We start from the raw sequence: 23658 nt of genomic DNA, 5'->3' as shown, positions 1-23658 counted from the left end.
TAAAAATATGTTAATGAACATTTATTATTCTGGAAACAGCACAATTTTGCATCTGGCTTTTGGTTTTTCAGCTTACTTCTTAGCATTATGATCATGCCCACCCATGATTCTCCTTCCTAACTTTCTGGGAACACCAGTAACTAAGTTTGTTAAGAAGTAGGTACAAAGAAGAGCAAGTATTATTGGTTAAGAGTCTAAATTCCTTTTTTCTGGAGTGAGGGCATGGTTTTAATGCTGAGGCTGTGTGGCAGCTGTTCTAAGTATTCTGATCCTAAAGCTGTGCGGAATTAAGTTGCCAGAACCTCTGGCCACCACCACTATAATTAATCCTAATTGAGGAGTCTTGCTATCATGGAAAGGAAAGAGAAGGAGGAACATAAGCTTTAGTAGAATCCTGTCCTTTAACATCACTGCCTATCATTGACTGAATACTTTCTCTGTTCTAATGCTGTATATACATTACTTCACATAATCATGTAGATTGAGTTATCTAGATTATTACTTGCATTTGACATGTGCATCATTGAGACGCACAGAGGTTTAACATCTTGCCTATAATCGCATAGTTAGTAACTGGGGGAACTACAATTTGACCCCAGCTCTGTTTAATTCTAAAGCCTGTAATCCTAGCCACTTTGTTACAGTGGAAATTCTCTTCAGAGACTATGAGTATCAGCTCCATTCTGCTGCTAGAACACTGGGACTGAATTTCTAGCACTGTTTGTATGCATACTTATGAAAATCTGCTATAACAACATAAATTAGGTATCCCACAGAGTTTATAATCTTATTTTTTTAAGATTTATTTAGATAGATAAACAGAGCACGAGTGGGAAGGGCAGAGGGAGAGGGAGAGAATCTTAAGCAGACTCTGTGCTGCGCCTGACGTGGGGCTCGATCTCAGAATCCTTAGATCATGACCTGAGCCAGAATGGAGAGGCAGACATCTAACCAACTGCACCACTGAGGCACCACCCTACAAAGAGTTTATAATATTAAAATGTTTATCAGGATTAATAAAGTATTCTGAATTGAAGAAAAGTTCTTTGAGGGGTGCCTGGGTGGCTTGGTTGGTTAGTGTCTGACTCTTGATTTTGACCACATAGGGCTCTGTGCTCAGCTTGGAGTCTGCTTGTCCCTCTCCCTCTGCTCCCCTCCTCCCGCCACTTCCCCACCCCTCTCACACTCTCTCTCTCCCTCTCTCTCAAATAAATAAATAAAAAATAAAGAACCTCTTTGACCTAAAACCATTTATAGGTAAAACCATTTCTCATAGCATGTCGGGACGCCTGGGTGGCTCAGTTAGTTAAGCAGCCGCCTTCAGCTCGGGTCATGATCCCAGCGTCCCACATCGAGTCCCACATCGGGCACCTTGCTTACTTAGCAGGGAGCCTGCTTCTCCCTCTGTCTCTGTCTGCTGCTCTGTCTGCCTGTGCTCACTCTAGCTCCTCTCTCTCTGACAAATAAATAAATGAAATCTTAAAAACAACAAAAAAAAAGAACATAGCATGTCATTTAATTAAATTATACTCAATGACATAAATTACAGAGTGTAATCCCTGGCATCATAAGTGGGCAGTAGCTTATTTAGCTGTAACTTAGTTTTGTTCAGCCAGTTGTAGATTAAACTGATTGAATTAGCGGTTTCAGTAATTTGATGTGAGAGAGAAAATGCAGTGGGATCTCATTGGTTTGGGTATCATCAGTTCTCAATTTATGATCATTTATATAGGAACTAAAGTTTACATTTGTTCTACAAGGAAAGGTCGTCCTAAGAAGTTTTGCAGAGAGAAAACTTTTTGTGAAAACAAATTGTTTCAAACACCCTTGAGTGCTCTAGTATTTAAACATTTTCTGTACAAGAATTTCCCCAATTAAGTGAATTTAATTGACTACTTAATGTCGTTTTCAGAAATAGTTCTTAAAATACCTAAGAATATTGCAATTACAGTTTTAATGTTTTTACCAATTCAAATTACTTTTTTATTTAGTTAATCTGAAATAATAGTTCTGTTAGAAATTTGCATCACTTGAGGAATTCTGACAACATTAAATTGGCAGTTTTCATGACTTATTAAAAATAAATGACTTATTTATAAAATAAAATATATAAAATTAATAAATGACATTTATAAAATAAATGACTTATTAATAAAAATGCTTATTTACAGAGTTTTTTGTTCTTTTTAAAATTTTAAGGCTTTTAAAACTATGTATTCTAAATCCACTACTGAAAGAATAAAATCCCACATATTATAGTGCTAGAACCATGAAAATCATGTCACTTGGGGGAGTGTTATGAAATTTTTGTTTAGCCTTAACTCCATCACCCCTAGAGTCTGTTTCTACACTGGTAATGTTGAGAACTCTGCCCTTCATTTCTATAACAGTGTTGTGATCATAAAAGGAGAAAATATGTGTAAAAACACTTAGAAAATGATTTAAGGTACTGTGTAGTAAGGTGGTATTTTAGTGCTGAAGAGAGCTTTCTTCTAACAACTACCTGACTACTACAAATAATATAGAATATGAATGACTTCTTACCAATGAACTTGTCTCATATTTATACCCAAATTATTCTGAAAGGCAGTACTACTTGGTCATTTATTGGAATGTTTTCCAGAAAAGCTGAATAGCAATACATTCAGTGATCTTTTGGAAATATTTAACTTTTGTATCTGAGCATTATTACATTTCTCATATTACCGCAAATACACATTAATTCAGGTTATATTTAGAATTCCTACAATGGGATCACCTGGGTTTCCCTTTGCATCCTAGTTCCTAATGCTCATCTTTCTTACTAATTTCTCCAGTAACTTCAACAGATGATACTACAAGGTTTCTCAAATTGCAGCAAAACTATACCTTGAACAATAGGAGCTGTATTCTAGCATCTGTGAGAAAATTTACCAGGGTCGCGAACTAATGGAAACAACACAGGGTGAAGCAGCCTCAGAATGATTTCCAGTTCTTAATAGTGTCTCAGCTGTGTAAACTTAAGCCAATCCTTTGATCTTTCAAGTGTCAGATTTTTTTTTTTCCCAAGGATCTTATTTATTCACTTGACAAGAGAGAGAGAGATCACAAGTAGGCAGAGAGGCAGGCAGAAAGAGAGGAGGAAGCAGGCTCCCTGCCGAGCAGAGAGCCCGACACGGGGCTCGATCCCAGGACCCCGAGACCATGACCTGAGCCGAAGGCAGAGGATCAACCCACCGAGCCACCCAGGCGCCCCAGATTTTTTTAATCCTCAGGGTGGGATAATAACACCTATCTTACACAGTTGGAGTGAAGATTAAAATATGATACTGTACAGTGGAGTGGAGATACTGTGGTGGAGTATTTGACATATAATAGGTAATTGTGGGGAAGGAAAAATAATTCTCCCACTAACCTTCTGAGTTCTTAGCTGAGACTTCCTGTAATAAAAGACAGATTCACTAGAGAAAAACAGACATTTATTAACATGTATACCTCATCTATACATGGGAGACACCCAGGGAAAGATGAGTAACCCAAAGAAGTGGCTTTAGAATTTAGGCTTAAATAGCATTTTGATAGGGAAAGGGGAAGTGGGATGTTGGCTTCTTAGAGGAGAGTAAATAGTTTTTCAGGAAGATGAATGGGCCCTTAGAGAACAGATGGGAGGTATGACAGTTTAGGTCAAAGTTAGAGTGTAGTGCTGACTTCTAGTCTCTCCTATGATGGGAATCAGTATTCCCTAGTGGATGAAACTCCTGGGGAAGGGGTTTATGACTATTGAGTTCCTTCTGGAAGATCTGTCTTTAGGCACATGAGAGTTTAGGGAATTCCTTTCCCTGCATTTGCTGTTCTTCAAATGCCTACAGCTCAAAATAATCAGTCCATGAAAGTGGTACGCTCAGGATGGCATATTCTGCTAACCTACATGCTCAGTACAAGTTTTGTTTTGCTTTCCCTTCTGCGCCATTAGGGGAACTTTGAGAGCTCCACTGGGGCCATTCATAGACCAGTGAGGAGGAATGAAGAGATTGTCTTTCTGTAGGTACAGCAGTGGAGAATGGTTCCTTGCTCTGAATAGAATGTCAGAGCAAATTCAGTTGCCTGCTTTCAGAGACTTCGTGTCTAATTCACTCATTCCCACAGAGATTTCTGCTGTACAGACTGGATTTCCAAGCATCAGAATTGGACAGTTCAGCGCTCTCTGAAACTTTTTTATTTTTGGTTGCAGATATACATGCTAAGAGCCTGAGGTCGTTTTTCATCTATTGGCACTCTAGATTTAGAGACTAGACCAACCACATTAGCATTAGCCATGAAAATAAAATCTTCCTCAGCATTCCTTAAGCCATATTCAAAGCAGAGAAAAATGTTATGTGCTTTATTATTTTAGGAAGGCGTTTTAAGATTGTCACAGATTTTATGGATTCTTTCATGTGTCATTTGCCTCACATTTGATTCTTATTGTATACTATTTAAGTATAAATGAGGACTTTATCAGGGAAGCATTTAAAATGCAAAACATTTAAACATTTATTGAAGAAGCTTTCACTTTTTAACTTGTAGCTGCTGCATGATTCTAAGAGAAATGAAGTAAACACCAGGTAATACAAACATTCCGCAGCTCTAGGTACCAGTACCCCCCTCCCCTCAACCCCTTTTGTTTCCCTCTGTAAAGTTGTGTCTTCCCACTTTGAAGTAGCCTGACTAGTATGCTTTTGATTAGATGCATTAAGTTCAATTTATTTGTATATTATAAGCCACGAAGCTCGTTTTATTTTTTTGTATTTTTCAACTGAAGAGTAAAATTTTACCTTGTTGACCAGATTCAGAAGAAGATGTGGTTGAAACTCCTGCTGTGTCCCATGATGAACACACACACCAAGAGATAAAGGGCCAGAAAACACTGGCAACTCCTGCAGTTCGCCGCCTAGCAATGGAAAACAATGTAAGTTGTCTTAATATTTAAGTGTGAGGTTGCATAGGAAATATACATTTGTATCAGTGAAAAGTTAGCCAACTATTCTGTGAAGAGATGGCTCAAGTTGAGATTCAAGGAAAATGATAGCGTGTGTTACTGAAAAGTGATTGTTGCAGAAAAGCACCAGTGAGAAATGGGAAACCACAAACTTGTTTCTTGTATTAGTTGAGCAGTGTGGTTTTATTATTTTTCCTTAGAGCCTAATAAACGTCAGGGCTACCATCTATGGAACACTTGTAGATACTAGTGTCTTGGATCAGGTCCCCTGGATGCCAGTTTGAGACAGGGATTTGGATGCATGTGAAGGATCAATTGAGGGAGGGAACAACTTTTCTAGGAATGAGGGAAGCAGATAGAGAAGGGAAGAGAAGGGAAATGGGCCAGCCAAGGAAGTGGTCTCAAGGATCTCATCCAGTACAATTTCAATGGCTTCATCAAAACCATTGAAATGGTACTGACTTGAGACGAGGAGACCAGCCTTTTGAATTTCCTCCTGTCCATCATTTGTACTTATCCAGGGCTTGGTGGCTCCCAGGTCCTGGAATCAGTATGTATACATTATCTCATTTAATTTTTACAGTAATGCTGTAAGTTATGGGGGCTATTTGGAGACGTGGAGAGATGAAGTAACAGGTCCAGGGTCACACAGCTGACACAGTGGTGGAGCCAGGATTCTGAAGTGAGTCTCTGTGACTCCAAAACCAGTGCCCTTACTCCTGATGAGTGCCTCAACAATTACTGCGTCCATTTTTTGAGTCAGACACTGTATACACACACAGTCTTTCTAATCCTCACGGCCATCCTACAGGGTAGTTTGGATTATCCCCATTTTGCAGATGAGAAAGGGCAGAGAAGTTGATTAATTGCCTCAAACCGAGTTAAGTAGCTAAACTGGGGGTTTGAACAAATCTGTTCTTTTCCAAACTTGGGTTCTTTGCACTATGCAGGGTTTTTGTCTGTTTTTGAGAGAGGGAGTTAAGTTACAGTGGGAAAAAACAAAAGCTTACATTTTAAAAGTAAGGTAGTGAGTCATTAAAATGCTCATATCCCTTCAGACCCTTATCTTGTCATTGGGAGACTATCCCAAGGAAATAATATAGGATATATTCTTTTAAGTCTTTTATATAGCCAAAAGTGAGACCGCACATACGGGTTCAGAATGAGGAATATGCTTAGGTAAATTATGTTAAAGATTTATTTATTTATTCGAGAGAGAGAGAGAGAGAACAGGGGAGGAGCAAAGGGAAAGGGATAAGCAGACTGCCCTGAGCACAGAGCTCAAAGTGGGGCTTGATCCCAGAACTCTGAGATCATGACCCAAGTTGAAGGCAAGGGTCAGGGTACTCAACCAGCTGAGCCACCCAGGCGTCCCTGGGTTAATTATGTTTTAAACCCTTAATGAAAATTTATGTAGCAGTTAAATGTGTTCAGATATGAAGACTATTTGGCATAATAGAAAATAGAAATAATATGGAACACTACATTGTTAAGGGCATCAAATGAAAAATTGATATTATGTATTACTTTGAAAGTTATAAGTATTTTACTAATGTTGTTCTTAATTATATAGAAAAACCTCTGGGGTACCTGAATGGCTCAGTCAGTTAAGCATCTGCCTTTGGATCAGGTCATGATCCCAGGGTCCTGGGATTAAGCCCCACATTGGGCTCCCTGCTCAGTGAAGAGCCTGCTTCTCCCTCTGCCCAGCCCCCTTTATGCTCTGTCTTGCTCTCTCACTCTCTCTATCTCAAATAAATAAATAAAATCCTAAAAAAAAAAAGGCAAAACTATCTGTAGCAGTGCCTGATTTTGCTTTCCTATACCATTTCTTAAAGATGTATATAATAAATGGAATATTTGTATAATTACCAAAAATTACTCAATTACTTATTGTAAATCACCTTTTTTTTTTGCAGTTTACATATTTATGAATTGGGTTTGTTTTAAAATTAAAAGCCAGTGGCATTTACAGTTATTTGAAATTACCTAAAAATTATTTGAATCCTCAGAATTTTTTTTATATACTAAATGTTTGACATGATAATATCCTTTATTCTTCTGAAGTCACCCTTAGAGAAGCACTAATACAAATGATGCAGGACTTAACCCTGAGAAATTAATAAATACACAATAAGTATGAGGCTATCATCTAAGCTTATGTCTTTTTATTAAACAGAATGAAATTTAAAGAGAATATTTTATTTCTGTACCAAACATAGAAGGGATTAAATAAAGCCTGATCAAAGTGTTTCCACAGAGAATCATGAACCTTTTAGGTTCCAGGACCCAGTTCCAATGGGTGTATTGGGGGCGGGGGGTGGGGGCGGGGATGGTTCCCACATCAGCAAGCAATTCTCTGGACATCAACTGAGTATCCTACAATTCAGGTCCTTTCTGCATGGTCTGTCAATAGTGTCAGAATTGACAGGTTAATAATTCATTCCTGCAAGACTGCCCACCCTCCCCCACAACAGTTCAGATGCTCTCAAGCCAGGTTATCATCTATGCTTCTGACCAGCTGGCTACAGATAGGAGTTTCCATTGACCTCCTCCAACTCAGCATGCCAATCACAAACCCAAGTTATTACCTGTCCTTCTGACCCGTTGGCCCTCTCTTTGGGTTTGATTAATTTGCAAAAGCAGCTCACAGAATTTAGGAACCCCATTTACTCCCTAGATTACCGATCTATTATAAAAGAATACAGGGGCGCCTGGGTGGCTCAGTCATTAAGGTCTGCCTTCAGCTTAGGTCATGATCCCAGGGTCCTCGGATGGAATCCCACATGAGGCTCCCTGATCTTTGGGAAGCCTGCTTTTCCCTCTCCCCATCTCCCTGCTGTGGTCCCTCTCTTGCTCTCTCTGTCAAATAAATAAATAAAATCTTTAAAATAATAATAATATAAATAATACAATTCCAGAACGGCCAAGTGGAGGGACACAGAGCATAGGTGGAAAGAGGTATAGAGGTTCCATGCCCTTTCCAGGTGTGCCACTCTCCCCAAATCTCCACGTGCTCACATCCTGGAGGCTCTCTAAACACAGTTCTTATTGGGTTTTCTTTGAAGGCTTCACTACGTGCTCAGAACTGACTGAATCATTGTCCATTGACAACAGAAGAGATTCAACCTCCTGCCCTTCTCCCCTTCCCAGATTTGGAGTAGGGGTACTGAAAATTTTAAACCTCTAGTTGCATTTTGGTTCCCCTGATAACCAGCCTCCATTTTTAGTTTCCCAAGGGCTTCCTAAAGTTAATTAACATAACAAAAGAGACCTCTTTTCACAGGCCCTTTCTAGGGTTTTAGGAGCTCTGTGCCAGAAATGGGGAGGAAGACCAAAAAATACTTATTATAAATTACAATCTCATAATGATTGTGTAGTGGAGAGTGGAATTTTGTCATTTGTTATTATGTAGAAACAATAAGGGGCACCTGGGTGGCTCAGTCGGTTAAGCATCTGCCTCTGATTTAGGTTGTGATCCCAGGGTCTTGGGATGTATCCCCTGTCTGGCTAGCTGCTCAGTGGGGAGTCTGCGTTTCCCTCTCCCTTTACCCTTCCCCCTCTTCATGCTCAATCTGTGTGCTATCTCTCACTTTCTCTCAAATAAATGAAATCTTTAAAAAGAAAAACAACAACAGAAAAGAATAAAACATACATTTGACACTTGGGCTGAGAAAGTAAGTTTAAATTTACTATTAAAATTTCAGTGCTTTATACTTATCTTAAACAACTGTGAGAAAAAAAGCTAAGAGAGCTTTTGTATGGTGATTATTTTAACTGTTACTAGTTTACTGTTGGCTGAGTTGTCTCAAACATGCTATAAAGGCATATACATGTGTTGCATCTTTCCCGGTGTCAGCTTTATTTAGTCACAAAACAAGGTTAAGATCATTGTAAACTAGGTTCAGGATTCCAAACTCTGACATTTTACTATGCATTTAACCTGGCTTCATACATGTCACAGAAAACAAAGTATGATATAAAGTCATACAACAAACAAAATACGATAAGGGTAAGAAGTTAACAAACCAAACACTAAGTCAGTCCCTGAGTGCACCGTTGAGAGGAGGAGGCCATCTGGTCTGGGTCAGCTCTCCGCACATGCTGCTTACTGTGTGCAGGCAGTGCAGGATCTCTTAGTTCAGAAAGCAGTTGGGCGAACCTTTGGTGGCAGTTGCTTTTTTAATGCAGTCAGATAAGGAAGGGTCTAGCATCTGGAGAGTCTGTTTGCTACAGAGGTCTAACCTTTTTATTTGTTTTTTATTTTTTTTAAGGATTTTTTTTTAAGATTTTGTTTATTTATTTGAGAGGCAGAGATCACAAGTAGGCAGAGAGGCAGGCAGAGAGAGAGGGAAGCAGGCTCCCTGACAAGCAGAGAGCCCGATGTGGGGCTCTGTCCCAGGATCCTGGGATCATGACCTGAGCCAAAGGCAGAGGTTTAACCCACTGAGCCACCCAGGTGCCCCAAGGTTTTGTTTTTTTGAGAGAGAGATTGAGAGAGTATAGGTGGGGTGAGGGGCAGAGGGAGAAGCCAGACACCCTGCTGAGCAGGGATCCTGACATGGGGCTCGGTCCCAGGACTTGGAGATTCTGACCTTAGCCAAAGGCTGATGCTTAACCAACTGAGCCACCTGGGTGCCCCACGGTTTAACCTTTTTAAAGTTTCATTAATCTTAGGCCTTGGCAGGCTTCTTCTGATTCTAATAACTTCTAGTTCCTGGTTCTTCCAGGTTTGCATGACTTTACTGATTATTAGTCCTTAGAACTGTGCTGGTTTTCCTGATTTCCTGTCTTAGCTGCAATGCCTTTGGCTGCTTATGTCATTGCTTGACATGGGCTCTCTCTTGCTCTCTCTATAGAAGGTCGGAGTCATTGGTCTACATTTGCTATAGTGTTTTAAGTCTTTAAATTTTCAGTTCTCCTTATATAGTCTCCAGAAATTTAAAAACAAAACAAAACAAAATCTGTTAAGAACTATGCAAGAAGTTTAAAAATAATTGATTGCTTATAAAATGTAAGTTTTCATAGGTATGGATTATATACAATGTAGATACTGCATTGTTACCATCCGGGCAAATGAATAGTATATACAAAAGTAACGAATAAAAAACTAACAATGATTATATACAGAGGATAGCTATAGTTTAAGAGCATTCTATTAAGATGATAAAAATGTAATTTCTTTGTACAAATTTGTAGTGGACAGAGATTGCTTTTACCTTCAATTGATTAAATTCTGTTTAGAGACCTTAATGATGAATATATTTATTTCTAGATAGTTTTTGATGTCAGAAAATGTTGGGGTTCAGAGCAAACAATCTTAAGACATCTTTGGTGCAAAAAGGTGGTTGTATTAAAGCACAGAGACAGGACCCATAGGCAGAAAGAGCTGCACTGGGGTCATGAGGAGTGGCTGATTATATACTTTCAAGTTGGGAGGGGGTTCGGGATAGCTTAAGACTCTAAGGAATCTTGGAAGCAAGGTTTCCAGGACCTTGAGGGGGCAAGTTAGCCATTGTTAGGAAAAGATCATTTATTTCTAATAAAACTCTAGTCATGAGCTCCTTCAGATGTTTGTCAGTGGGCCGTATGTTTGGGGGATGACTGCCAACATAGATCTTGAGGGGTAGAGATAAAGGGAGTTTCCAAAGGAATTTTTTAAAAATAATTTATTTATTTATAAACATATAATGGATTTTTATCCCCAGGGGTACAAGTCTGTGAATCGCCAGGTTTACACACTTAACCGCACTCACCATAGCACATACCCTCCCCAATGTCCATAACCCCACCCTCCTTTCCTGACCTCCCTTCCCCCAGCAACCCTCAGTTTGTTTTTGAGATTAAGAGTCACTAATGGTTTGTCTCCCTCCCGATCCCATCTTGTTTCATTTATTCTTCTCCTACCCCCCTAATCCCCCATGTTGCATCTCCACTTCCTCATATCAGGGAGATCATATGATAGTTGTCTTTCTCCACTTCACTTATTTCGCTAAGCATGATACCCTCTAGTTCCATCCACATTGTCACAAATGGCAAGATTTCATTTCTTTTGATGGCTGCATAGTATTCCCTTGTGTATATATACCGCATCTTCTTTATCCATTCATCTGTTGATAGACATCTAGGTTCTTTCCATAGTTTGGCTATTGTGGATATTGCTGCTATAAACATTCGGGTGCATGTGCCCCTTCGGATCACTACATTTGTATCTTTAGGGCAAACACCCAGTACCGCAACTGCTGGGTCATAGGGTAGTTCTGTTTTCAACATTTTGAGGAACTCCATGCTGTTTTCCAGAGTGGTTGCACCAGCTTGCATTCCCACCAACAGTGCAGGAGGGTTCCTCTTTCTCTGCATCCTCGCCAGCATCTGTCATTTCCTGACTTGTTAATTTTAGCCATTCTGACTGGTGTGAGGTGTTATCTCATTGTGGTTTTGATTGTATTTCCCTGACGCCGAGTGATGTGGGGCACTTTTTCATTTGTCTGTTGGCAGCTGAATGTCTTCTTTGCAGAAATGTCTGTTCATGTCCTCTGCCCATTTCTTGGTTGGATTATTTGTTCTTTGGGTGTTGAGTTTGCTAAGTTCTTTATAGATTTTGGACACTAGCCCTTTATCTGATAAGTCGTTTGCAAGTATCTTCTCCCATTCTGTCAGTTGTCTTTTGGTTTTGTTAACTGTTTCCTTTGCTGTGCAGAAGCTTTTGATCTTGATGAAACCCCAATAGTTCATTTTTGCTTTTGCTTCCCTTGCCTTTGGCGATGTTCCTAGGAAGATGTTGCTGCGGCTGAGGTCAAAGAGGTTGCTGCCTGTGTTCTCCTCAAGGATTTTGATGGATTCCTTTCTCACATTGAAGTCCTTCATCCATTTTGAGTCTATTTTCATATGTGGTGTAAGGAAATGGTCCAATTTCATTTTTCTGCATGTGGCAGTCCAGTTTTCCCAACACCACTTATTGAAGAGGCTGTCTTTTTTCCATTGGACATTCTTTCCTGCTTTGTTGAAGATTAGTTGACCATAGAATTGAGGGTCTATTTCTGGGCTTTCTATTCTGTTCCATTGATCTATGTGTCTGTTTTTGTGCCAGTACAATGCTGTCTTGATGATGAAAGCTTTGTAATAGAGCTTGAAGTCCGGAATTGTGATGCCACCAACTTTGTTTTCTTTTTCAATATTCCTTTGGCTATTCGAGGTCTTTTCTGGTTCCATATAAATTTTAGGATTATTTGTTCCATTTCTCTGAAAAGAAATGGGTGGGATTTTGATAGGGATTTCATTAAATGTATAGATTGCTTTAGGTAGCATAGACATTTTCACAATATTTGTTCTTCCAATCCAGGAGCATGGAACATTTTTCCATTTCATTTTGTCTTCCTCAATTTCTTTCATGAGTGCTTTATAGTTTCTGAGTATAGATTCTTAGCCTCTTTGGTTAGGCTTATTCCTAGGTATCTTATAGTTTTGGGTGCCATTGTAAATGGGATTGACTCCTTAATTTCTCTTTCTTCTGTCTGGTGTTGGTGTAGAGAAATGAAACTGATTTCTGTGCATTGATTTTATATCCTGAAACTTTACTAAACTTCTGTACAAGTTCTAGCAGTTTTGGAGTGGAGTCTTTTGGCTTTTCCACATATAGTATCATATCATCTGTGAAGAGTGATAGTTTGACTTCTTCTTTGCCGATTTGGATGCCTTTAATTTTTTTTTGTTGTCTGATTGCTGAGGATAGGACTTCTGGTACTATGTTGAATAGCAGTGGTGATAATGGACATCCCTGCCGTATTCCTGACCTTAGCGGAAAAGCTTTCAGTTTTTCTCCATTGAGAATGATATTTGTGGTGGGTTTTTTATAGATGGCTTTGATAATATTGAGGTATGTGCCCTCTATCCCTACACTTTGAAGAGTTTTGATCAGGAAGGGATGCTGTACTTTGTCAGTTGCTTTTTCAGCATCTATTGAGAGTATCATATGGTTCTTGTTCTTTCTTTTATTGATGTGTTGTATCACATTGATTGATTTGCGGATGTTGAACCAACCTTGCAGCCCTGGAATAAACCCCACTTGGTCGTGGTGAATAATCCTTTTAATGTGCTGTTGAATCCTATTGGCTAGTATTTTGGTGAGAATTTTCACATCTGTGTTCATCAAGGATATTGATCTGTAGTTCTCTTTTTTGATGGGATCCTTGTCTGGTTTTGGGATCAAGGTGATGCTGGCCTCATAAAATGAGTTTGGAAGTTTTCCTTCCATTTCTATTTTTTGGAACAGTTTCAGGAGAATAGGAATTAGTTCTTCTTTAAATGTTTGGTAGAATTCCCCTGGGAAGCCGTCTGGCCCTCGGCTTTTGTTTGTTTGGAGATTTTTGATGACTGTTTCAATCTCCTTACTGGTTATGGGTCTGTTCAGGTTTTGTATTTCTTCCTGGTTCAGTTGTGAGAATGCATCCATTTCTTCCAGGTTGTCAAATTTGTTTGCGTAGAGTTGCTCATAGTATGTTCTTATAATTGTTTGTATTTCTTTGGTGTTAGTTGTGATCTCTCCTCTTTCATTCATGATTTTATTTATTTGGTTTCTTTCTCTTTTCTTTTTGATAAGTCTGGCCAGGGGTTTATCAGTCTTATTAATTCTTTCAAAGAACCAGCTCCTAGTTTCGTTGATTTGTTCTATTGTTTTTTTGGTTTCTATTTCATTGATTTCTGCTCTGATCTTTATGATTTCTCTTCTCCTGGTGGGTTTAGGCTTTCTTCCTTGTTCTTTCTCCAGCTCCTTTAGGCGTAGGGTTAGGTTGTGTATTTGAGACCTTTCTTGTTTCTTGAGAAAGGCTTGTACCTCTATATATTTTCCTCTCAGGACTGCCTTTGCTGTGTCCCACAGATTTTGAACCATTGTGTTTTCATTAGCATTTGTTTCCATGAATTTTTTTCAATTCTTCTTTAATTTCCTGGTTGACCCATTCATTCTTTAGAAGGATGCTGTTTAGTCTCCATGTATTTGGGTTCTTTCCAAATTTCCTCTTGTGATTGAGTTCTAGCTTCAGAGCATTGTGGTCTAAAAATATGTAGGGAATGATCCCAGTCTTTTGATACTGGTTGATACCTGATTTATGACCCAGGATGTGATCTATTCTGGACAATGTTCCATATGCACTAGAGAAGAATGTGTATGCTGTTGCTTTGGGATGAAATGTTCTGAATATATCTGTGATGTCCATCTGGTCTAGTGTGTCATTTAAGACCTTTATTTCCTTGTTGATCTTTTGCTTGGACGATCTGTCCATTTCAGTGAGGTGAGTGTTAAAGTCCCCTACTATTATTGTATTATTGTCGATGTGTTTCTTTGATGTTGTTATTAATTGGTTTATATAGTTGGCTGCTCCCATGTTAGGGGCATAGATATTTAAAATTGTTATATCTTCTTGTTGGACAGACCCTCCGAAGGAATTTTTATACGTTAAAGACAACTTACAGAGTCCTGGGGTTGGGAGAATGTTAAGCTAAGATTGCCTTTTGCCCTTAGCAAAGTATTAACATCAAGGCAGCTGAGTTCTTAGAGGAATGTCACTCTGCCTGTCTCAAGGACTTGTCAGTGGGCTGTAAGTAGTAAGGAAATTAAAGATTTTTTTTTTTGCCTTTGTTTCCCACATTGGTTTAATTATTTTTTTTTAAAGATTTTATTTATTTATTTGACAGACAGAGATCACAGGTAGGCAGAGGGGCAGGCAGAGAGACAGGAGGAAGCGGGCTCCCTGCTGAGCAGAGAGCCCAATGCGAGGTTCGATCCCAGGACCCTGGGATCATGACCTGAGCTGAAAGCAGAGGCTTTAACCCACTGAGCCACCCAGGCGCCCCGATTTAATTTTTTAACATTAATATGTGTCTTCTTCTTCTATTTTTTTTTTTTTAATAGATTAAGCTGAGTGAAGTTGTTGGCTCAGGAAAAGATGGCAGAATACTTAAAGAAGATATTCTCAACTATTTGGAAAAGCAGACTGGAGCTATATTACCTCCTTCGCCAAAAGCTGAAATAGTGCCACCTGCACCAAAACCAAAAGACAGAACTATTCCTATACCAGTATCAAAACCTCCAGTATTCATAGGCAAAGACAAAACGGAACCCATAAAAGGTAATAATAGTAATGTAGGGCACTACTACAAGTTATTGGGGGAAATTTACTTCAGTAGATCCAGGTGTATAGAATACGGTGTTTTCAATTCCTACTGAAGGGAACGTTTAAGTTGATCATACTTTTTTAAGTGGTGAAATAGCATAGTTTTTCCGGGAAATGCTTTAATCTCTACTGTTAATTTCTAAAGAGTATTATGTGAGCAGATTTCTTGGAATATAAATTTATATACTAATAGTTGTTCTTTTTAAAGACTCAGTATGTTATAAATGTAATTTTTAGTCAGCTTCAGAATAATTAGGTATGATTTGTTACCTATAAACTCTTAGGATGATTAACTTCCAGAAGTGTGGCTTTGCAAGAAAGCCAGTAAGTAAATACATGACTTGTATCCTTTTATATTTTTTTAATATACCCCAGCATTAAGGGCACTTACCTCTTAATATCATTACACTTGACATTGGGTACTATGCTGCAGTCAGTGCTCCAGCATTGGAATTAATGTCTTTTAATTACATAATGAAGATGGTGGCCTTGAAAGGGAGAGTAGGGTTGAAAAAGTAAATGACATTAGAAAACCCTCCATTTTAGTAAAAAGGTTTAAAGGATTTAAGAATATAAAAATATGTGCCTGGGGGCACCTGGGTGGCTCAGTGGGTTAAGCCTCTGCCTTCAGCTCAGGTCATGATCTCAGACTCCTCGGATCCAGTCCTGCATTGGGCTCTCTGCTCCTCAGGGAGCCTGCTTCCTCCTCTCTCTCTCTCTCTCTGCCTGCCTCTCTGCCTACTTGTGATCTCTGCCAAATAAATAAATAAAATCTTAAAAAAATAAAATAAAATAAAAATATGTGCCTGGGTGGCTCAGTTGGTTAAGTGTCCCACTCTTGGTTTCAGCTCAGGTCATGGTCTCAGGGTCATGAGATTGAGCCACCTTGCGCTCTGTGCTCGTGCAGAGTCTGCTTGAGAGTCTCTCCCTCTGCCCCTCCCCTCACTAGGGCATGCATGCTCTCTTGTGCTCTCTCTCTCAAATAAATAAATAACCCTTAAAAAAAAAGAGTTTAAAAATATATGTCAATTTGGGATTCTGGGTGGTGCAGTTGGTTAAGCATCCCACTCTTGGTTTTAGCTCAGGTCATGGTCTTAGGGTTGTGAGATTGAGCCTGCCTTGGACTCCGTGCACTGAGTCTGCTCAGAGATTCTCTCTCCCTGGTCCTCCCCCATGTACGCACTCATGCATGCATGCTCTCTATCCCTCTCTCTCAAATCTTAAAATATATATGTATTCAATGTTAATGTTAAAATATATATATTTAATGTTTTCTAGGCTTTCACAAAGCAATGGTCAAGACCATGTCTGCAGCCCTGAAGATACCTCACTTTGGATACTGTGATGAAGTTGACCTTACTGAATTGGTCAAGTTAAGAGAAGAATTAAAATCCATTGCTTCTGCTCGTGGAATTAAACTCACCTTTATGCCCTTCTTTCTAAAGGTGAGGTTTCATTCATTTCAAACAGGGCTTGAATAGGACATTAAAATTTTATTTTGCAAATATGCAATGTGTTAACTATGGAGTTAGATAAAAATACTACTTCTCACCACATCATATAGTAGAAAAATGTATAAGTGCATTATTTCTTTGTTTATAAAATTAAAATTTGCATCTTTTTTTTTTAAAGATTTTATTTTTATTTGTTTGACAGACAGAGATCACAAGTAGGTAGAGAGGCAGGTGGGCGGGTGGGGGGAAGCAGGGTCACCACTGAGCAGAGAGCCCAATGTGGGGCTCGATCCCAGAACCCTGGGATTGTGACCTGAGCCCACGGCAGAGGCTTTAACTCACTGAGCCACCCAGGCACCCCTGTGTCATATTTTTATCAGCTCATCTCTCAGCCAGATAGTGGATTGTCTTGCCAGTTAAATAAAGCCTTTAATTCTGAAAGGATCACTCCAGCAAAATCCTGATTTGAACAAAAACAGAACTTGGTGTTGATCTTGCATAGATCACTGACATGTATCATTTTCATTTATTCAACAAACTTATATGGAGGGTCATCATTTCTTGGCCTTGTGACTGGTATAAAACCAGACTATCTGCTGACCGTAGGCAGCTCCTCAGTATCTCACTCATATTAACAACCATTTATGAAGCAGGTGTCGTGTGGCCGACCATGTACTGAGCATGCTATATACATCATCTCTTCTAATTTTCAGAATAACCCTGGCATGCAGATATTGCTATTCCCACTTTCCATTTAAGAAAATTAGGAATTTCTCAACTTCTCTAAGTTGAGAAACTTGTCAAGGATATATAGCTAAGTGGAGAAGCTAAGTTTCAGATTCTAGTTTGTTTTACTCAAAATACATATTGGTGTCTCTAACTCCAGCCCTTTCTCCATACTGCACCAAGACGAACTTTTCATTTCTATAAATGAAAGCACTGTATTATTCCCTGATTCTTTCCAGTGGTCTCCTTCATTGTCCTCAGGTTAGTTTCTAAACCCCTTAATTTGGCATATAAATAGGATTGCAAGTCTCTGCTTCGTACCTCTCCAGCTTCATCTCTCAGGCACTCCTTCTGGGTTTGTTTTTTGGTTTTGGGGTTTGTTTTTTATTTTGTTTTGTTTTTTCAGTTTTATTTTGTTCTGTTTTGTTTTTTTCAGAGAGAAAGAGAGCACAAGCAGGGGGAGCGGCAGGCAGAGGCAGAGGGAAAAGCAGGCTCCCTGCCAAGCAGGGGAGCCCACTACGGGTCTCCATCCTGGGACCATGGGATCATGACCTGAGCTGAAGGCAGATACTTAACTGACTGAGCCACCCAGGCACCCCTCCTTCTGTTCTGGTCAGATTAAGCCTGCATAGTTGTTGGACTAGGTGACTTCATGTGAAATGCCCCCTCCTCCTTTGATCAAATACCTGCCCATCCTAAATGCCAAATTCTGTTCGGGAACAGCCTCCTCCAGAAGCCGTCTGTGGCTGTCAGAGTTTGAGTTCGATATTCCTCTTGCCCATTGCAGTTCATCTCAGTGCAGTGCGAGTGTTGCTCAGTTTTCTCTTTACTGAGCGCTGAGCTCACAGGGCACAAACTGGTCTTTACCTCCATCGTTTCAGCTGCTACCCGAACAACTAAGTGATCTATGAACATGGGATGTAATAGATGTCTATAAATGAGACGCCTGGGCTATATTTTAGCTATAGAGTCATTTTTAGAGACACAGTCATCGAATCAGGTGGATGAAATTACCCACATGGTGTGCAAGGGAGGAGAAAAGGCTAAGGAATTTACATCAGTGTTTAAGGGATAGATAGAAGTGGATTTGGCAAAGACAGTGGAAGAGAGTGAATGGATCAAAGGTATGACGACAAAAAAACCAGGCAAGTGTCTCCTAGAAGCCAAAGTGTATCTCTTGGGGTATAATGGACCACTCCTAAGTTTAGTGTTTTGGAACAACAGCCATTTATTATTTCTCATGAATCCACAGGTAAGCAGGGCCAGTCTGCTGATCTTGGCAGAGCTCATTTCTGTGTCTACAGACAGCTAGTAGGTTGGTGTAGGTGGGCTAGTGTAAGACGGCCTTGGCAGGGATGACTCGTTTCTCTCCCTTATGTCTTTCTCAGCTCTGCAGCATGCTAGCCTGCATGTGGTTTCATAGTACTATTAGGGATGAAGAGGAAGCAGAAATGCTCCAGCACTTTTTCCAAGCTCTGCTGTATCATGTTTGTTCTTGTCTCATTGACAAAGCAAGTCATGTGACTGAGCTCAGAGTCAGCTTGCACAGAGCATCACCAAGGGCATGGATACAAGAGAGGCATGAACCATTGGGGCCATTCACTCTGCCACTCATGCCAAGAGAGAAGAAAAATGTGATGGGGACGCCTGGCTGGCTCAATTAGTAGAACATGTGACTCTTGATCTCAGGGTCGTTAGTTTGAGCCCCATGTTGAGTGTGGAGATTACTTAAAAATGAATTTCAAAGCCCTTTAAGAAAAAAGTTAGGATGGGAATAGGCTATTGGATTAGTAATTAAGAGGTCATGAGTATAAGTGCCTGGATGGCTCAGTGGGTTAAAGCCTCTGCCTTTGGCTCAGGTCATGATTCCAGGGTCTGGGATCAAGCCCCATATCAGGCTCTGTGCTCAGCAGGGAGCCTGCTTCCCCTTCTCTCTCTGCCTGCCTCTCTGCCTACTTGAGATCTCTATCTGTAAAATAAATAGATAAAATCTTAAAAAAAAAAAAAAGGTCATGCATGGCCTTAGTCAGGGCTGATTGAATAAAATATTGTTGAGGTCGAAGCTTGACTCCAGTTGCTTGGTGGATGAATAAAAATCAAGGAAGAGGAGATGCAATAAATATCTGGTAAAAGGCAGATGGAGCATAGGCACAGAGGGTAGGTATGGTGGTAGTTTGGGGTAGATTAAGGAAAGATTCCATCTTCCCTCTTCCCTTCCTGGAAAAACTAGAACAGATCTGAGGCTGAGGGAAAGCTGGAAAATGGGAGAGTTAAAAATATGTGAGTGACAAATGACAAAAACATAAGAGTGAAAACTGGTGACATCTATTTTGAAGGAAGGGGAGACCAGTTTTTTATTTTTATTTATTTTTAAATTTTATTTATTTATTTGAGAGAGAGAGAATGAGAGCATGAGAGGGAGAAGGTCAGAAGGAGAAGCAGACTCCCCATGGAGCTGGGAGCCCAATGCAGGACTCGATCCTAAGACTCCAGGATCATGACCTGAGCCAAAGGCAGTCGCTTAACCAACTGAGCTACCCAGGCGCCCCGAGACCAGCTTTTTAATATGCTGAATTTATTTTATTATCATTTGTCTTCATCGTTTTAGTCTGAATGAAATACCTGATCTTTATTTTGAGAATAAAATTTAGTATGCTTTGTTTTAAAACGACATTTTTTCTGCCTATATAAGTTTCAGAACATTCAGGAAATATTAGAATGTATTGTATAGGGGAGAAAATAACTTCTTATTGAGGGACTCACCCCCACCTTGTTTTTTCTTTTACAAAATTTGGACTGTACTCAAAATTCTGTTAACACTTAACCGTAATCATGGATTTTTATATAAAGAAGATTAAATTTACAGTTGTCAAATCAAATGCTTAGTAAAACTTGCCTTAACTCTCTAGTTCGAGGAAATGATTTTTTTTTTCAACCACTGACCCCCAGACAAAAATAACACTTAACATAATGCTGGTAAAGAATTCTTAATTGGACTAGATGAAGGCCAGGATGGGGAGGGGGGTGGATTTCAAGGACAATCTTAAGCATTTTTACTTACCTATTTTTTAAATGTAATACAAGGCATGACAACAAAATTCAGTGTGTGAGCTTTAATTAGATCCTGGATGGGCAGAAAAACAGGGTATAAAGAACATTTGGGGGACAGTTAGGATAATTTGAATATGGACAGAAGAGGAATGGTACCGAGTAAGAAGAAGAAAAAGGAAAAAAGTCGAAGGGAGAAGAAAGCAGAGGAGGGAAACAAAAATCCATCAATTTGGGGAGGTAGCCAATAAGTAAATGTTCACACCAGCTCTGCCCTTCACTTGGCCAAGGACACCAAGAGGAACACTAGCCTCACATGGTCAGTGCCCTTGGAAACCCTTCATACTTGTTCTTTCTATAGAGGTAAACAGCTTACTGCCTTTTTGTTTTAACTCAGTGTGTTTCTGAACTTCAGATTTACTTCTCATGTAAGATTCTACATGTAAAATTCTTCTCCTATAGAATTTAGACATTCTGTTTGGTACTTTGGTCAGTCTCTACACTTATTTTGAAAATCTCCTGACGTTAATAAGCTGCCTGACGGCTTTATCTTTTATTCTTCAGTGATTACAGTGACTTGGTTACACCCTCCTTGAAGGTGATATTGGGAGTAGTACACCTAGGTACATAAAGATGAGAAATTAAGCTCAGTGTAAATAAGGGTTCTCACTCTCCCTCCCTCACCCGCCTTATTGCTTCTGATTCCCTTTCCCAGTTAAGATTGCTAATGTTGCATTCTCTTTCTGTTAAACAGGCTGCGTCCTTGGGACTACTACAGTTTCCTATCCTTAATGCTTCTGTGGACGAAAACTGCCAGAACATAACTTACAAGGTTGGCTATGTGTTGTGGAAAAGTGCTTGTTATAAATAGAAAATGGTGCAGCTGTGCTTATAGGTTGGAAAAGCTTCTTTTGTACCCTGAAGAGTGATTTTTTTTTTTTAGACTAGAATTAAAGGTATGGGCTAAACTATTAAACTGAAATATAATTTGTTATTTTTACTGGTTTTACTGGTTACTAATGATACTGTTCAGATATATGGAGTTCCATTTTCTAAGTCCCTTTTGTTTATTGCTTAAAATAATGGAAATAAGTGGTGGTCAGGCAATGGATTATGTTAACGATCCTACATACCCTCCCCTTAAAGAGATAACCTCTCAAAATGGAGTTCCTGCAGTTTTTAAAACAAGAATAATTTTTTTTTAAGGTTTTCTTTATTTATTTGACAGAGAGAGACACAGCAAGAGAGGGAACCCAAGCAGGGAGAGTGGGAGAGGAAGAAGCAGGCTTCCTGCAGAGCAGGGAGCGCGATGCAGGGCTCGATTCTAGAACCCTGGGATCATGTGCTCGCTTCGGCAGCACATATAGAACCCTGGGATCATGACCTGAGCCGAAGGCAGACACTTAACCATTGAGCCACCCAGGTGTTCCAAAACAAGAATAATTTAAACAGAAATAGGACAAGTAATGAAAGTATGCATTCCATTTGAATGAGCTCTTCTGTTTGGAGTGAAGATTTATTGAGACTAAGAACTGTTTTGGGGATGCTAATCATTACTTATATTTCTATCTAATAGTAAGCTTAGGTATTTTAGGGGGTCAGATCTAAAATCTTCCCATATAAAGGGGTGCCCAGGTGGTTCAGTCAGTTAAGCATACAACTCTTGATCTCAGCTCAGGTCTTAATCTTGGGGCCGTGAGTTCAAAGTCCAGATTGGGCTCCATGCTGGGTGTGAAGCCTATTTTTTAAAAAATAAATTAATAAATTAAATAAAATCTTCCCATATGATTAATTTCCTGATTAAGTATCTACTTGTTGCAAAAAATTCTGGCAAGAAAGTAACTATTTACTTTTTAATCTCATGACCTAAGATAACACTGTTGATGTTGAGATATGCATTCTTCTAGGATTTTATTTTCACATACTTTTAAAAAAATAGTATTTTTATTTTATTTTTAAAAAATATTTTATTTATTTATTTGACAGAGATCACAAGTAGGCAGAGAAGCAGGCAGAGAGGAGGAAGCAGGCTCCCTATACAGGAGAGAGCCCTATACAGGGCTCGATCCCAGGACCCTGGGATCATGACTGGAGCCAAAGGCAGAGGCTTTAACCCACTGAACCACCCAGGCGCCCCTCCAGAAAGTCTTATGTAACAACCAGCTTATATATCCACTAATAATGAATGGAAATAGCCTGTTGCCCAATATTCTTATCAACAAAAAATGATTTTTTCCAAAAAAATCTTTTTAAAATTCTTTAAAAATTCTTCAGATCATCATCAATCTGGTAGAAAATAGTTTTTGGTTGTTTTTCATAACAAAGGTTAGTCCTTTCTTTTCGTTAACTTATAAAAAAGGCATACTGTATGTATGTGTGTGTGTGTATATATATACATATATATATATATATATTTTTTTTTTTTTTTTTTTTTTTTTTTAGGCTTCTCACAACATTGGGATAGCAATGGATACTGAGCAGGGGTTGATTGTGCCTAATGTGAAAAATGTCCAGATGTGCTCCATATTTGAGATTGCCACTGAGTTGAACCGCCTTCAGAAATTGGGCTCCGTAGGTCAGCTCAGTACCACTGATCTTACAGGAGGAACATTTACTCTTTCCAACATTGGATCAGTGAGTAATAGAAATGTTCAAATTCTAAACTTTAACTGTAATTCTGATCATATGCTCAATTAAAATTATAATATTTCATTTCCCATTTGTTCCTCAAAAGCTTAATTTTTCTACTCTTCTGTTTTACTTTTTTTTTTTTTTTTTAGATTGGTGGTACCTATGCCAAACCAGTGATACTGCCCCCTGAAGTAGCAATTGGGGCTCTCGGATCAATTAAGGTATGTTTATTAAATAATTGGAAAAAGAGTTTTAGCAAATTGGGAGGGTAAACACAAGACTGATCGTTTCTGAGGTTTTGCCCTGACTTTGTAGGCTTGAGTGTAACATTCGGCTTGTAAGCCAGTTATTCTTCCTAAGAGGTAGGCCTGCAATTCCAGTGGCTGCCTCTATGTATAGGAAATGGTGGTGATCTGGATTGTTCGGTATAGAACCACTGTGGTTCATGCCAGGCACAGATGCACATCTTTATGGATAATCACAAATACAGTCAGTATGCTCCCATCAAAATATCATTTCCAAAGACCAGAGATAATAGTAAGCCAGCCCAAATTATTATTTATAACAAAGTGAGACACCATTTAGACCATTTTTCTCACTCTGCTTAAGACTCATTGAGAGTACTAGTTAAAAATGTAGTATTCTTGGGGGACCTGAGTGACTCAGTTGG

General features: G+C 39.2%; 1 protein-coding gene across 1 annotated transcript in view; it reads left to right on the top strand.

Annotated features, from left to right (window-relative positions):
- Window positions 1–23658, top strand: part of DBT (dihydrolipoamide branched chain transacylase E2) — a 54089-nt gene that overhangs the window by 25193 nt on the left and 5238 nt on the right. Inside the window, exons 5-10 of the mRNA XM_044238762.1 lie at window positions 4806–4927; window positions 14868–15084; window positions 16408–16574; window positions 21112–21189; window positions 22800–22991; window positions 23138–23209. Of these exons, the coding sequence (XP_044094697.1) occupies window positions 4806–4927; window positions 14868–15084; window positions 16408–16574; window positions 21112–21189; window positions 22800–22991; window positions 23138–23209 (848 nt within the window). The remainder of the gene's footprint in view (window positions 1–4805; window positions 4928–14867; window positions 15085–16407; window positions 16575–21111; window positions 21190–22799; window positions 22992–23137; window positions 23210–23658) is intronic.

Source organism: Neovison vison, chromosome 2 (genome assembly GCF_020171115.1).
Source record: "Neovison vison isolate M4711 chromosome 2, ASM_NN_V1, whole genome shotgun sequence".
In the NCBI taxonomy this organism is placed as follows: Eukaryota; Metazoa; Chordata; class Mammalia; order Carnivora; family Mustelidae; genus Neogale; species Neogale vison.
This window is presented reverse-complemented; position numbering and strand designations above follow the sequence as displayed.